Source organism: Stegostoma tigrinum, chromosome 1 (genome assembly GCF_030684315.1).
Source record: "Stegostoma tigrinum isolate sSteTig4 chromosome 1, sSteTig4.hap1, whole genome shotgun sequence".
NCBI lineage: Eukaryota > Metazoa > Chordata > Chondrichthyes > Orectolobiformes > Stegostomatidae > Stegostoma > Stegostoma tigrinum.
The window spans coordinates 18,976,803-18,992,612 of record NC_081354.1 but is presented as its reverse complement, the minus strand read 5'-3'; the positions used below and the strand labels follow the sequence as shown (position 1 = coordinate 18,992,612).

The 15,810-nt window shown below is 42.6% G+C and overlaps 1 protein-coding gene across 7 annotated transcripts in view; it reads left to right on the top strand.

Annotated features, from left to right (window-relative positions):
• Window positions 1-15,810, top strand: part of LOC125454329 (serine/threonine-protein phosphatase 2A 55 kDa regulatory subunit B gamma isoform) — a 313,765-nt gene that overhangs the window by 217,735 nt on the left and 80,220 nt on the right. For all 7 annotated transcript variants that reach the window (XM_048534971.2, XM_048534999.2, XM_048534989.1 and 4 more), the window contains one exon: window positions 4,867-5,044. In XM_048534971.2, coding sequence (XP_048390928.1) covers window positions 4,867-5,044 — 178 coding nt within the window. The remainder of the gene's footprint in view (window positions 1-4,866; window positions 5,045-15,810) is intronic.

Genomic DNA, 15,810 nt, shown 5'->3' with positions numbered 1-15,810 from the left:
CAGTAGAAAAATCTGATTTGACTTTTCATGCAATGATCTCTTACCGCAGCCATGGAGTGCTTTGTCATTGTAAACTCAACTCACATCATGAGATTAGCCCAAGGCTAGCAGATTTCCAGCTCACTTTGATCGACAAAAGAATTAGATAGGTGTTTCTGTCATTGGGACCAGTCCTATAAAGGGACAGAAGAATAGAGCACCTCTCTGCAACTTCATTTCAACTATGGGAAGCGGAAACCTGCGTCCAAGCTAGCATGTGAAATGGTAACATGGTGGTGTGGCACAAATATTCCAGTCACCCCTGACTATTTATTTACCTTTATAAAATTGAAAGCTGTCTTCCAATGGTCTGCTAAACCGAAATGGGACTAAAACTGTGGGATGGGTAAGGATGAGAAGTTGAGAGGAAAAAAAACAATAGGACTTGGGCCACTGTACCCAATAACAGCTTCACCCTTTTTCCTTTAGATGTCAGTCCCTTAACCTTGCGGTTCTATATTACAAAATGTAAAGCACTCTCAAATCCATCTTTACAAGTACTGCCTTTACCCATTCTGAATATGTGTTGTTCTTAAACATTTTTCCACAAGAGACTTCTACTGACATTGCTAAAAAAATCAGACTTAAATAATACCGTGGAGTTTTAGTGGGTAATACTGAACCAAATAAATGTATTTTGGGGGTGCTAATAGTAGATGTGCTCCCTTAACCTATTTAATGTATCCTATGCTAAACCTCGAAAGGATTTGATCTAATGGTGCACTATGTGAAGACATGAAATGCATTCTGATGAGTAGTGTAGTGTAGCTATTACAGTGCAGGATTTAGTAGAATGGTCTACAAATAAGTCAGCTTTTTCCTTATGCTGCTAGATGCTTTATGTACATTAAATGGAATTGTTATGCAGTTGGAATGGATAAATGAAAGCCCAGAATAGTTATCTTGGAACTTTTCGACTCTGTAAATGCTATTGTCCTCACCTTATTCATGTACCTTTGTCATTTTCTGCAAGGTTCAGTTTGTTGTTTTCTTGCTGCCTAAAATTGCCAAGCTTTGAGGATCCAAAGATAATTCTTTAACACTCTGCTGAGCATCAATTTACTGTAGACAGCTTGAAATCCTGCCTTTGCTACGGGAACTATCTGGAGTAAATCTCCATTACATCTATCTTGAAGACGCTGACTGCTGCTTTCACTCAGTTATTGAAAATGATTACCCAACATGTTAAATGATTACTTCATCAGACAGCTACAATACAATGTTTTATAACTGTGGCCATCGAGAAAAGCAGTGTTTGAGTTTAATGAGATCTCGTATATTTTTACAAGCAAACTGAACGCTTAACCACTGTTAATTTAAAGCATTTGTGCAATCCTGAAACTCAGATGTTCCAAATTCTTTGCCACTAACGGATGCATTCTGTTTTAAAGTTTCAACCCAATTGCAATATTTGTTGTAGCATGAAAAGTTCACGTTTCATTTTGGGTAAATTCAGTACTTGAAATTTGCCTTCCCAGAGATTGGTAATGTCTGTCTGATTTCCTTCAGGTGGAGTGTTTGAGATTACAGCAGGATTTTAGTGAAAATATTGTTCAGTCTTGTTGTTATGTCTAATCTGAAATTGTTTGCCTTGCCAGGCAAATTGAGAATTCACCTAAGGGAGAATTTTTTGGCCCTCAATCTTGCCCATACTATCATTCAGTACCTCTACACAGTGTTGCACAGAAATATGCTGTTCATTTGATCAGATTGTGCTGCTGCTTGTCTTCCACCATAATAGATGTTTCAATCCCTATCAACTTTGTTTCCATTTCCATCTCCTTCATCCTGTGAAACAACTGTTTAATATTAACATAGCCTCCAGTTCATTCAATAATCATGTGAATTGTGCCATTTCACATACCCTCTGAACAAGAACAAAAATCTGGCCTGCTCTCATTTAATCTCATACCATGTCCCTTTTGTCTTCACTCCCTCAATAACTGGAAACATCTGTTCCTGTCTCTCTAGCCCTATCCCTTTAAGTTTGAAGACTTCCATAAAATCATCGCTAATTTCACAACTTGAAAGTCATACACCTTGTAACCTACACTTTGTCCCGAAATCAGCTGTGACATGCTTTGAATAAACTGGAGTTAAATGTTCTCTCAGTGCTTTGCTAAGGTTTTACAAACAAGCCAAAACTGTTCTAATTTAGAAGATTGTTACCTTGACACTTTTTAGAATTGCTGCCATTTACGTAACAGATCCTACACCCTCTACATTCTGGAGCGTAGCAACAAGGAATCCAGTCCATACGAGAGGGCAGATTTATCTCCCTTTGCTGGGCCTTTACTCTTGTAATAAATCTGATCCAAGGATAGAACTTGCATTTCAGCATGCTGTACTAGTTTGAAATGGTGGGAAAGTGTTTACATAATTAGTCTGTATAATAAGCCTAACACGGTTCAACATTTTTCCTTTATTCAAAACATTTATTTTCGAAACTGTTATTTTGATGTCCAAGAACATTAATCAATTCTTTCCAAAAAAATTGAGCAGAACTGCAGTGACTGATTCGCAAAGCAAACCATTGTAGATACAGAATTCTATTCATTTCATGTTTTTATGTGAAGAATGCATTGATGAGCAATTAAGCCTCATATTTAACTTGTGTAAATAAGAATATTGCAATGGAATGGTTACAAATGTAAAGGAAGTTGGTGAAATGGTAACGTTGCTAAAGGAATGACTCAATGTTTGGTGTGTCCCTCTCTGTGGCCCTGTGGCTCAGTCAGAACGGGGAGACTTGGCAAGGAATTGCTTACTGAGGTTTGTCTACATTGGTCAAAGTCAGAGATAGGTCTGATGCTGACTATATGTTGAAATGTTACAGTCTATACAAGTTTGACTATTATAATAGCCCTGAAGAGGATACGTTACAATTGCAATTACTTCTTCAAGTGATTTCTAATTTCGAATTCTAATTCTAATATTGTTTGCTGAGAAGAAAAACGTCAGCCCCACTGCCCCTCAACCAGCATCAGGTGCAAATCCCACCACGGTAGATGGTGGAATTTGAATTCAATGAATTGAAAGAAATCTGGAATGAAAAGTCTCATGATGACCGAGAAACCATTGCCAATTGTCAGAAAAGCCCATCTGGTTCACTAATGTCCTTTAGGGAGGGAACTGCCATCTTACCTGATCTGGCCTACATGTGACTCCAAACACAGCAATGTGGTTGACTCTTGACTGCCCTCTAGGCAATTAGAGATGGGTAATAAATGCTGGCCTAACCAGTGATGCCCTCATCCTCTGAATTTAAAAAAAAATTAAATCTGTTCATTAACAACAACATATCTGCATTTAGGCAGAGAACAGTGAATGACTTTTCATGTACTTAAGTTAAGCCAAGGTCTCTTTTTTTTTTAATGGACTGTCGCATGTTAAACTGATTTAAGCCAGATGTTGACATGTGTGATCACCAGTGATATAGTAAAGCTACCAGGGATTTGTAGCAATATAAAATAGAGTGACTGTCAGTGCATTTTGGGGAAAAAGGTGCTGACTAACAACAGATCTGCATGACATTGTAGTACCTACTCACCATAATCCTTAATTCCTTTACGGTTCAAAAAGTTATCTATCTTTACCTTTAAAATATTCAGCGAGGTAGCCTCAGCTGCTTCACTGGGCAGGGAATTTCACAGATTGACAACACTTTGAGTGAAAAGTTTCTCCGGAACACGGTCCAAAATCTGCTGTCCCCTGGTTCTAGTTTCACCTTCAAGTGGAAACAACCTCCCTGCTTCCACTGTATTTATTTCCTTCATAATTTTATATGTTTCTATGAGATTTCCCCTTATTCTTCTAAATTCCGATGAGTATTGTTCCAGTCTGCTCAATCTATCCACAAAAGACAACCTCTTCAATTCCAGAATCAACTTCATGAACCTACTCTGTACCTTTTCCACTGCCAGTAACACTTTCTCAAGTAAGGAGACCAAAACTATAGTACTTCATTCGTTGCCTCACCAGCTCCCAAACAGCTGCAGCATAATATGCCTATTTTTAAACACCATCCCTCGAGCAATGAAGGATAATATTCCACTTGCTGCCCCTGCAAACCAACTTTTTGTGATTCATGAACAAGGACAGCCAGATCCCTCTGCTCAGCAGCATGCTACAGTTTTTCACCACTTAAACAATAGTCCATTTCGCTGTTATTCCCACCAAAATTGGTGACATTACATTTAAACAATGTTGTACTCCATCTGCCAGTCTCGTGCCCACTTACTTAACCTGTCTGTATTACTCTGTAGACTTTCGGTATCCTATGCCTAGCTGCAACCTTCAAACCCTGAGGGAATTATTTTGTCAAGTTATTTGAAGCTCACCTTAAAGAATTCCGGCTCCAGTGACTTGTTTATCACTTCAGACCAATGAAACTTGATGACTGATGTCAAAAACAACCTTGAGCAATGTAGAGACAGCACAGTGCGGAGCTGGAGGGACACAGCAGGCCAAGCAACCTCAAGAGCAGGGAAGTTGATGTTTTGGGTCAAGACCCTTCTTCAGAAATGTCAACCTTCCTGCTCCTCTAATGCTGCCTGGGCCAGTATGTTCCTCCAGCTCCACAGTGTGTTGTCTCTGACTCCAGCATCTGCAGTTCTTTCTAACCTTGAGTAATGTAGATTTGCTTTATCAGGCATCAACTGTGCCTGAAAGAATCAATTCAGTTAAACTTGTCCACAGCAGACACCACCTTGGAGCCACCTCAACACCAAAGAGTCGGTGCTTGACTCCATCAGGAATGATGGTTGCTAGCTGGCCATGAATTAATGAAAGCAGCTGACCTGTAATGTGACCTGTTTCTCCCTGCAGGTGCCAGTGCTGAAACCCATGGATTTGATGGTGGAGGTGACTCCACGGAAGATCTTTGCCAATGCTCACACCTACCATATCAACTCCATTTCTGTCAACAGTGACTGTGAGACATATATGTCAGCCGACGACCTCAGGATTAACCTCTGGCATTTAGGAATAACAGACAGGAGTTTCAGTATCCTTTGTCATATGCATGTGAGAGATTTGGAAAAATAATTGAGTGTGTTTCTGAAGTTAAGTAAAAATATGGATTTCTGTCCTGTTGGGTGGTGGAAGTTTATTGAACCTTCTAAAACTTGCGCAGTTTCACAACCGACTCAAACTGAGCACGTTATTTTTAGTGAACGTTTCATCTGCAGTATCATAGCTGAGTCCAGAGATGTGCTGGTTAGGAGGATTGGCCATGCTAAATTGCCCTGTCGTGTCCAGGGATGTACAGGATGGTGGATTAGCCATGAGAAATAAGGGTGTCACTGGGATGGGGTGCTGGGTCTGGGTCGGATGACTCTTCAGATTCAGTGGGCTGAATGGCCTCTTTCTGCTGTCAGGGAATTTTATCCTGAGACAGTGTAAGTAAACATTTTTTCTTGGGTTGCTTGTGCTACTGTAGTAAACTGTTATCCTTTACATGTCATTGATATTTATGCCTCATGCCATTATGAAGTCCTTTGAAGGTTTCCAACTTTTCACGCCAAAAATGTTATTAATTACAGCAAAGTCATTGTTCAATTTCAGCTATGAAAACATCTTAATTGGAAAATTGTTCATATCTCTACCACCATTCATTATCCAATACAAGAACAATACTTACTTCAGAACATGCAAGTAAATTCCGATTAATGATCATATTATCTTGATTCAACACACATGATCGTTATGCTTTCGACAGTGTTGTTGCAGCAGATGAGCGTATGCAAAGTGAACTTCAGAACATTTGCTGTTTAAAGCACAGATGAATGTTACATCATTCAAAGATGCATCTCTCTACGCATGCACGTGTTTGGGTTATGTAGAAAGCAACTGTTCCAGACGTGATGGGGTAATCAATAATGCTGTAGCTGTGGCTTCTATTTTCATAAAATTGTGTTATCACTGTTGAATATTCTAAAACCGCAGAATTGCCGTTCTTTTTTGGGAAGAATTTCCCAAAGTTTTTTTGGAATTTTCTTCTCAAGTAAAGGTATTGAAGGTATTGTATTTACTGACATCAGTTACTGACCAAAGCAGCTTTGTCCAATCTTGGAAAGGCATCTCTCCTTTGCTCTGGTCTTGGTTTCTACACACTGCCTTGCAACTTTCAGAAATTAGATTGCCAATAAAAAGTGGTTTTCCTCAAAGGGTTCGTGTCTCTAGAAATTGCTAAGAACGGGCAAAACTTTGCCAGACTCATTTCATTACACATGTAAAACAAGCATAAAGACTTCTCATCCATGTTGATTCTGAATCTGAGTCAGAGAGGTGACAAAACGTAGTCTGACAATGAAGGTTGTGTGCAGTAACTCTCGAATAGAAACAACTTCAAAATCACGTTTTGCTTTGACAGACCTAAAATTATTGGTGTAAGTGTGAAAAATTACTTTAGGGTTAAAGATAAAAGCTCTTCTCAAGTTGAAGAGTTGTAATAACATAGCAATATTGGAATAATAGCTTGATATTCTACAACAGTAGCTCATTCCAATTCCATTTTTGCAGTATTACAATTTTTTGTTGTTACAGATTTGGTTTTGATTGACTTTTCATATTTTGATTTATACCTGTCACACTGGATTCAAAACAAAATATTAAATGGTGAGAAAGGATGTTGGCAAAATTAATTTCTGAGAAAATAACTTTAAATACTGACTTTGGAGAAACACCACTATCTTTTGGTGGTTTTACTATGACCAACAGATCTGATATATTCTCCCAGAGTTCAGAGGTCAATATCAGAGCCTATGATACATGGACTTCAATTTTAGCAGTAAAATGGATGCTGACAAAAGGGTCATCTGTTCCAAATCCTGCATTAAATCCTTTAACATTAAAGTTGATTCTACTTGAGCCCTAAGTTGGAATCCTAATCTTTGTTGAAATCTGTGTTTCTTTTACAGTTGAATGTCTTGATGAAAATGGTCAAGCTTTACCCTGATCATTCAGGCTGCAGTAGATCAACTCAAAGAAAAGTTGTGGTGATGTTACAGTAAACTTTTACCCTTTTTCTTGTCTACTCTGTCAATCAGTTGCATTGTCCGAAGAGAAGAAATTGATGGAAGATGATCTCAGTGAAGGCAGTGTCAAGTTTCTAAGCCAAGTTGCTATTAAAAAGAAAGAGGTTTTGAGCGTCTTAGAAAGTTTTAAGGTAAATAAGTCCTCGGGTCCTCATGGCATCTATTCCCAGAATATTGAAGGGGGCAAGAGAATAAATTGCTGGAGCACTGGCAGACAACCTTGTATTGTCTTTGGCCACAGATAAGGTCCCAGCGGATTGGAGAATAGCCAATGTTGTCTCCCTGTTTAAGAAGGATGGCAGGGGTAATCTGGGAAATTATAGGCCTAAGTGTCTCATGTCAGTGGTAGGGAAATTAATGGAAAAGATTCTCAAGGACAACATCTACAAACATTTAGAAGCAAGTGGACTTATTAGTGATAGACAGCATGGTTTTGTGTGGGGGAGGTTGTGCATCACTAACTTTATTGAGCTTTATGAGGAGGTGACAAAGATGATTGAGGGAAATGTGGCTGATGTTGTCTACATGGACTTAAGAAAAGCCTTTGACAAGGTCACTTATGGTAGACTGGTACAAAAGGTGAAGTCACATGGTAGCAGGGGTGAGCAGGCAAGATGGATATGGATAATAAAATGTGAGGCTGGATGAACACAGCAGGCCCAGCAGCATCTCAGGAGCACAAAAGCTGACGTTTCGGGCCTAGACCCTTCATCAGAGAGGGGGATGGGGAGAGGGAACTGGAATAAATAGGGAGAGAGGGGGAGGCGGACCGAAGATGGAGAGTAAAGAAGATAGGTGGAGAGAGTGTAGGTGGGGAGGTAGGGAGGGGATAGGTCAGTCCAGGGAAGACGGACAGGTCAAGGAGGTGGGATGAGGTTAGTAGGTAGCTGGGGGTGCGGCTTGGGGTGGGAGGAAGGGATGGGTGAGAGGAAGAAGAGGTTAGGGAGGCAGAGACAGGTTGGACTGGTTTTGGGATGCAGTGGGTGGGGGGGAAGAGCTGGGCTGGTTGTGTGGTGCAGTGGCGGGAGGGGACGAACTGGGCCGGTTTAGGGATGCAGTAGGGGAAGGGGAGATTTTGAAACTGGTGAAGTCCACATTGATGCCATATGGCTGCAGGGTTCCCAGGCGGAATATGAGTTGCTGTTCCTGCAACCTTCGGGTGGCATCATTGTGGCAGTGCAGGAGGCCCATGATGGACGTGTCATCTAGAGACCCACTGCATCCCAAAACCAGTCCAACCTGTCTCTGCCTCCCTAACCGGTTCTTCCTCTCACCCATCCCTTCCTCCCACCCCAAGCCGCACCCCCAGCTACCTACTAACCTCATCCCACCTCCTTGACCTGTCCGTCTTCCCTGGACTGACCTATCCCCTCCCTACCTCCCCACCTATACTCTCTCCACCTATCTTCTTTACTCTCCATCTTCGGTCCGCCTCCCCCTCTCTCCCTATTTATTCCAGTTCCCTCTCCCCATCCCCCTCTCTGATGAAGGGTCTAGGCCCGAAACGTCAGCTTTTGTGCTCCTGAGATGCTGCTTGGCCTGCTGTGTTCATCCAGCCTCACATTTTATTAAGATGGATATGGAACTGGCTTAGTCTTAGAAGACAGAGGGCAGCGGTGGAAGGATGCTTTTTGGAATGGAGGGCTGTGACTAGTGGAGTTCCGCAAAGATCAGTGCTGTGATCTCTATTCATCATCAACATAAATGATTTGGAGGAAAATATGACTGGTACAATGAGTAAGTTTGCAGACTATGCAAAGATGTGGAGTTGCAGATAATGAGGATTGTCAGAGGACACAGTAGGGTATATATCAGTTGGAAGCATGGGCAGAAAAATGGCAGATGGAGTTTAATCCGGACTGATGTGAGGTGATGTATTTTGCAAGGTCAAGTAAATGTGGAAACTATACAGGGAATGAAAAGCCCTTAAGAGTATTGAAATGCAGCTCCACAGATCGCTGAAGGTGGCAGTGCGGGTAGATAAGGTAGTAAAGAAGGCTTACATGTTCTTGCCTTCATTGGAAGGGACATTGAATACAAGGATAGACAAGTTACGCTGCAGCTTTACAGAAATTTAGGCCACACTTGGAATATTGCAAATAGTTCTGGTCATCACACTACCAGAAGGATGTGGATATGTTGGAGAGGGTGCAGATTGGGCTTACCAGGATGTTGCCTGGAATGGGGGATTTTAGAAATGAAGAAAGATTGGGTTCATTTTCACTGGAATGCAGGAGATTGAGGGAATGATCTGATAGAAGTTTGGAACGGTGTGGATGGAATGGAAAATGTAACGCTTTTTCCCAGGGTGTAGGTGTCAGTTACGAGGGGCACAGGGTTCAAGGTGCGAAGTGGTGGGGAAGTTTAAAGGAAATACGCAAGGTCTGTGTTTCATACGAAAGGTGGTGAGTGCTTGGAGCATGTTACCAGAGCTGGCGATTGAAGCAGATGCAGTAGCAGCATTTAAGTACCTGGATATACCCGTGAATAAGAAGGGAATAGAGGGATACAGATCCTGTAAGTGAAGACCGTTTTACAATGGAGGGGCAAAATATGTCAGCGCAGGCTGGGAGGGCCGTAGGGCCTGCGCGTGTGCTGTAGTGTTCTTTGTTCTTTATCCACAAATATGTGTCCTAGAAGTGTTTTCAGAAGAGAGAATAGGTCTTTCAGGTTATGTACTGCAGTACACTTTTTGTGATACTCGTGGTAGTTTGGGAGTTTGTCTGAAAACAAATATATATTCAGGACTTTGTGTACTCTTAATATTCCTTATCATTAGGAAAAGGAAACAAGCGTGTTAATTCTGTAACACCATCTACTAACGTGACACTAAAGCCTAAATGTAAACCTTTCCTTTTGATACAGAAAATGCTGTTCCTAACAATTGTAATGAAATGTTCACATTCCCCCAACTCTCTGCCCAAATACAATTGTGAGAAAGACCGTTAACCTAACTAGCTGCAGCACTTGAGGCTGTGTTATCTTATTACAAGTGGTTGCTGGCCTATTGTGGACTGTTACCAGGCAGTAAATAGATTGATTGCCATACAGCTTCACAACAGTCATCAGTTTAAAAACATAATTAAATGACAAGGAAAGGACAAATGTACTTGAATCGTTCCTTTTTCACAATAATATCTGCATTTGTGTCTACTACCAGTGCACTGACTATGATAAATAAGTTGCTGTTACCACTGATTCTGACCCAGTTTTAGTCAGTCTGATAAAATGAATATTTTATCTTGAATCCTAGCCTCATCAGTCAGACTGAGAGTCTGCCTGCCTGTCTAGTGGGAAATAGAAACCAGGTCACAGCTAGCTTCCTGCTACAGGAAAGCTGTTTAGACCTAAAAGGGTGCAGGAAAGATTGACAAGAATGTTGCCGAGATTGAAGGGTTTGAGCGATAGGGAGAGGCTGAATAAACTGGGGCTATTTTCCCCGGAGCGTCGGAGGCTGAGCGGCGATCTTTACAGAGGTTTTTAAAATCATGAGGAGCATGGATAGGGTGAAGAGTCCAAGTAGGGGAGCACAAAACTAGAGGGCATAGGTTGAAGGCGAGATGGGAAAGATATAAAAGGGACTTAAGTGGTCATGCTTTCACACAGAGGGTAGTTTATATATGGAATGAGCTGCCAGATGAAGTGGGTGGAGGCTGGTACAATTATACCATTTAAAAGGCACCTGGATGGGTATATGACGAAGAAGTGTTTAGCAGGATATGAGCCAAATGCTGGCAATTTGGACTAGATTAATTTAGGATATCTGGTTGGCATGGACTAGTGGACTGAAGGGTCCATTTCTGTGCTGTGCAACTCTGAATCTATGGCATCAACTCAAAGCTAGTTAGTTCTTTGAGAAGGTGGCCAAACAGGTAGATGAGAGTAAACCGGTTGATGTGGTGTACATGGATTTCAGCAAGGCGTTCGATAAGGTTCCCCACAATAGGCTATTGTACAAAATGCGGAGGAATGGGATTGTGGGAGATATAGCAGTTTGGATCGGAAATTGGCTTGCTGAAAGAAGACAGAGGGTGGTAGTTGATGGGAAATGTTCATCCTGGAGACCAGTTACTAGTGGTGTACCGCAAGGGTCGGTGTTGGGTCCACTGCTGTTTGTCATTTTTATAAATGACCTGGATGAGGGCGTAGAAGGATGGGTTAGTAAATTTGCAGACGACACTAAGGTCGGTGGAGTTGTGTATAGTGACGAAGGATGCTGTAGGTTGCAGAGAAACGTAGATAAGCTGCAGAACTGGGCTGAGAGGTGGCAAATGGAGTTTAATGTGGACAAGCGTGAGGTGATGCACTTTGGTAGGAGTAACTGGAAGGCCAAGTACAGGGCTAATGGTAAGATTCTTAACAGTGTAGATGAGCAGAGAGATCTCGGTGTCCATGTATACAGATCCTTGAAAGTTGCCACCCAGGTTGACAGGGCTGTTAAGAAGGCATACAGTGTTTTAGCTTTTATTAATAGAGGGATCGAGTTCCGGAACCAAGAGGTTATGGTGAAGCTGTACAAAACTCTGGTGCGGCTGCACTTGGAGTATTGTGTACAGTTCTGGTTACCGCATTATAAGAAGGATGTGGAAGCTTTGGAAAGGATGCAGAGGAGATTTTCTAGGATGTTGCTTGATATGGAGGGAAGGTCTTACGAGGAAAGGCTGAGGGATTTGAGGCTGTTTTCATCAGAGAGAAGAAGGTTGAGAGGTGACTTAATTGAGACACATAAAATAATCAGAGGGTTAGATAGGGTGGATAGGGAGACCCTTTTTCCTAGGATGGTGACGGCGAGCATGAGGGGGCATAGCTTTAAATTGAGGGGTGAAAGATATAGGACAGATGTCAGAGGTCGTTTCTTTACTCAGAGAGTAGTAAGGGAATGGAAAGCTTTGCCTGCAACGGTAGTAGATTCGCCAACTTTAGGTACATTTAAGTTGTCATTGGACAAGCATATGGACGTACATGGAATAGTGTAGGTTAGATGGGCTTGAGATCGGTATGACAGGTCGGCACAACATTGAGGGCCGAAGGGCCTATACTGTGCTATAATGTTCTATGTTCTATGTTCTGGGGCAGAGAGGGTGCATGACATCAGAGGCTGGAGATAGGGAGGGACCAAATTGGAGTGTTTGGGTGGTGGCAGAAGTGGTAGGCAAGGGACTATGGCTAGCTTGGTTATGACCTCAGTTATGAGAGAATACAATGGCTGAGCAATGAGTTGGGCAAGGTGGAATCAAGTTAAAATAGACGCGCATGGAGTAATAAGCCAACTTTCTTCTGGCCCACAAGAAGGGCTGGAAAAGCACTTTGCAGCTTACGTACAGCAATGCACATCTCTTTTTTAACTGTTGGTTTTTCTGTGTTGAGGCCTAGGTTGAGCCAACATAGAATGGAGAAAGCAATTCAAGTTGCAGCTCGTGAGTCCGTGGCAGGCCTGTGTTTGTGTTTGAGAGATTTGATGATCTAACTTCCAACCTAACCCAAATACACCCATTTTTGGAGGTTAAAATACCCCCTTTTCTGTGTCAGTCCCATTTAGACTTGCCAGTGAGTATATGTAGTCTGGAACAAGAACAGAGTTATTGTTTTAGGTCTGAGTTCTGAGGAAGGGACCTGAAATGTTAACTCTGTTTTCTTCTTCACAGATGCTGCCAGACCTACTGAGCTTTTCCAGCAACTTTGCTCTTGTTCCTGATTTACAGCTTCTGCAGTTCTTTCGTTTTTAATTTAGTATATGTAGTCTAACTCGTTTAACTGAATCGATTGCAACTATATTTTCAGTCTATTTCCTTATATTTCTATATTTCTTTGCTTTCAAGTCATCTGCCAAATGCAACCTGTTATTGAGTCTGGCTGTCATCTATTCACAGGAGGCCAGTGAGCTCAGTTGGCTGGATGGCTGATTATGATGCCAACAGCATAGGTTCAATTCCTGCACAGGCTGAAGTTACCATGAAGGCCCTGTTTTTTTTTTTACTGATCTCCTCCCTTGCCTGAGGGATGGTAACCCTCGAGCTGGATCCATCGTTAGTCATCTCTCTGAGAGACTCGCCCTCTGGGAAATGGTGAATTCACCATTACTTGCATCTACTCCGGAAAGGTGACTATATAAGTCACAAGTCATGGGTTTGATGAGCTAATCACCTTGGATTGTTATCATCTTGACTCCATTATTCTATTATGATATTTTTGGATGGAAAACTGTGAAAACTATTATCACTGTGAACTAAAATGATGCCCAGAAGAGCACTTGGAACTGAGGTCTCATTACTGCTTCTCTTCTAAAATAGCTGGCAGCAAAGGCACATTGTCATGAGATGCAGATCATTATCAAATGAGCATTGGTGAAATAAGAGGTAATGGGAACTGCAGATGCTGGAGAATCCAAGATAATAAAATGTGAGGCTGGATGAACACAGCAGGCCCAGCAGCATCTCAGGAGCACAAAAGCTGACGTTTCGGGCCTAGACCCATCATCAGAGAGGGGGATGGGGTGAGGGTTCTGGAATAAATAGGGAGAGAGGGGGAGGCGGACTGAAGATGGAGAGAAAAGAAGATAGGTGGAGAGGAGAGTATAGGTGGGGAGGTAGGGAGGGGATAGGTCAGTCCAGGGAAGACGGACAGGTCAAGGAGGTGGGATGAGGTTAGTAGGTAGGAGATGGAGATGCGGCTTGGGGTGGGAGGAAGGGATGGGTGAGAGGAAGAACAGGTTAGGGAGGCAGAGACAGGTTGGACTGGTTTTGGGATGCAGTGGGGGGAGGGGACGAACTGGGCTGGTTTTGGGATGTGGTGGGGGAAGGGGAGATTTTGAAGCTGGTGAAGTCCACATTAATACCGTTGGGCTGCAGGGTTCCCAAGCGGAATATGAGTTGCTGTTCCTACAACCTTCGGGTGGCATCATTGTGGCACTGCAGGAGGCCCATGATGGACATGTCATCTAGAGAATGGGAGGGGGAGTGGAAATGGTTTGTGACTGGGAGGTGCAGTTGTTTATTGCGAACCAAGCGGAGGTGTTCTGCAAAGCGGTCCCCAAGCCTCTGCTTGGTTTCCTCAATGTAGAGGAAGCCACAGCGGGTACAGTGGATGCAGTATACCACATTGGCAGATGTGCAGGTGAACCTCTGCTTAATGTGGAAAGTCATCTTGGGGCCTGGGATGGGGTGAGGGAGGAGGTGTGGGGGCAAGTGTAGCATTTCCTGCGGTTGCAGGGGAAGGTGCCGGGTGTGGTGGGGTTGGAAGGCAGTGTGGAGCGAACAAGGGAGTCACGGAGAGAGTGGTCTCTCCGGAAAGCAGACAGGGGTGGGGATGGAAAAATGTCTTGGGTGGTGGGGTCGGATTGTAGATGTCGGAAATGTCGGAGGATGATGTGTTGTATCCGGAGGTTGGTGGGGTGGTGTGTGAGAACGAGGGGGATCCTCTTTGGGCGGTTGTGGCGGGGGGGTGTGTGAGGGATGTGTCGCGGGAAATGCGGGAGACGCGGTCAAGGGCGTTCTCAACCACTGTGGGGGGAAAGTTGGTGAAATAATACTTTTGGCAATAGGCTGTTAAGTGTTGCTTTGAGATTTTTGGCCAAGGAGGAAGGTGGAGGTAGGATGGGAGTGCTGTGTTTCCGTGACAATATCGCTGTTCTTTCCACACTGTACTCATCCTAAGCATCCAACATTTAAAGTGATCATTTCACATTCTGATGAATGCGCCCTTAGTGGCACCTATTCATGGAAAAATAAGTTTTCAGCATTCCTAAGGGATCAATTTTTTCATGTGGAACTGAGCCATGGCATGCATTAAAATGTGCTAAAAGGGTTTCAGTTCTCTTAAAAAGATGCTGGGTAATGTTGTGCATTTTAGAGAATTAATCATGCCACTAAAATAGAATTTCTGTAGAACTGCACAAAAATCAGGGCTAAATCTTCCTGAAGCGGAAATAGCTTCATTGTGCAGGGTTGTTTGTTGGTGCAGTGTACTGGATTTTAGGTTGATCTGAATTCTCTATGATAGGGAGGGTGGTGTGAAGTTCAGGAAACCCAGAATAGCCCATCTCTTGAAAGTCATGCAGTTTTTATGTCTGTGGTTCCTATTATATTCTTTCTCTGAGAGGTTTCCACCTATGAGTAGCCTCATTGACCAACTGGAGACATCTTGGTTAGAAACCTGCATCCTCCTCGAGCAAGTCTGAGACCAAATCTGATTAAAGGACAATGTTCAATAGTGCTCACAGGGGTGAGGGGAGCAGGAGTCTGCGTATTAGTGACAAGGCTGAGGTGGGTTACTTGGTAAATTGTTAAGCCACGAGGAAATGTTGGTCTGTTTGGCCCACAAGCATTGCCGCAAAGGCAATTATCTTATGGATTCAGCCCTGTTCTGGCCAAAGGTTTGGAAAACTGAAAGTTGTTTAAAAATTAAATTGCTGATAAAATGAAGGCAGGCAACATCATTATGTTTTAAATAACTAACTCCATTCTCACAAACTAATTGCTTTTCGATTCCCCTTCCCTCTTGAGCTAAGACTAGCAATGGATGGTTGCATTCCTGTTTAAGGTTCTTTTTTACCATTTTACTCTGTGAATCAATCCTAGCTCGTCTGCACTTGACTGTTGAGATTCAGCCCAATAGTTATATGGTGGTAGCTGTGTTTCTACATAGAATCATTTCATGCAGAATGAGGTCATTTAGGCATCATACATGTGCTATAGTGTGGACAGAGCTACTGGTTAGTCCCATTTGCTTGCTGATT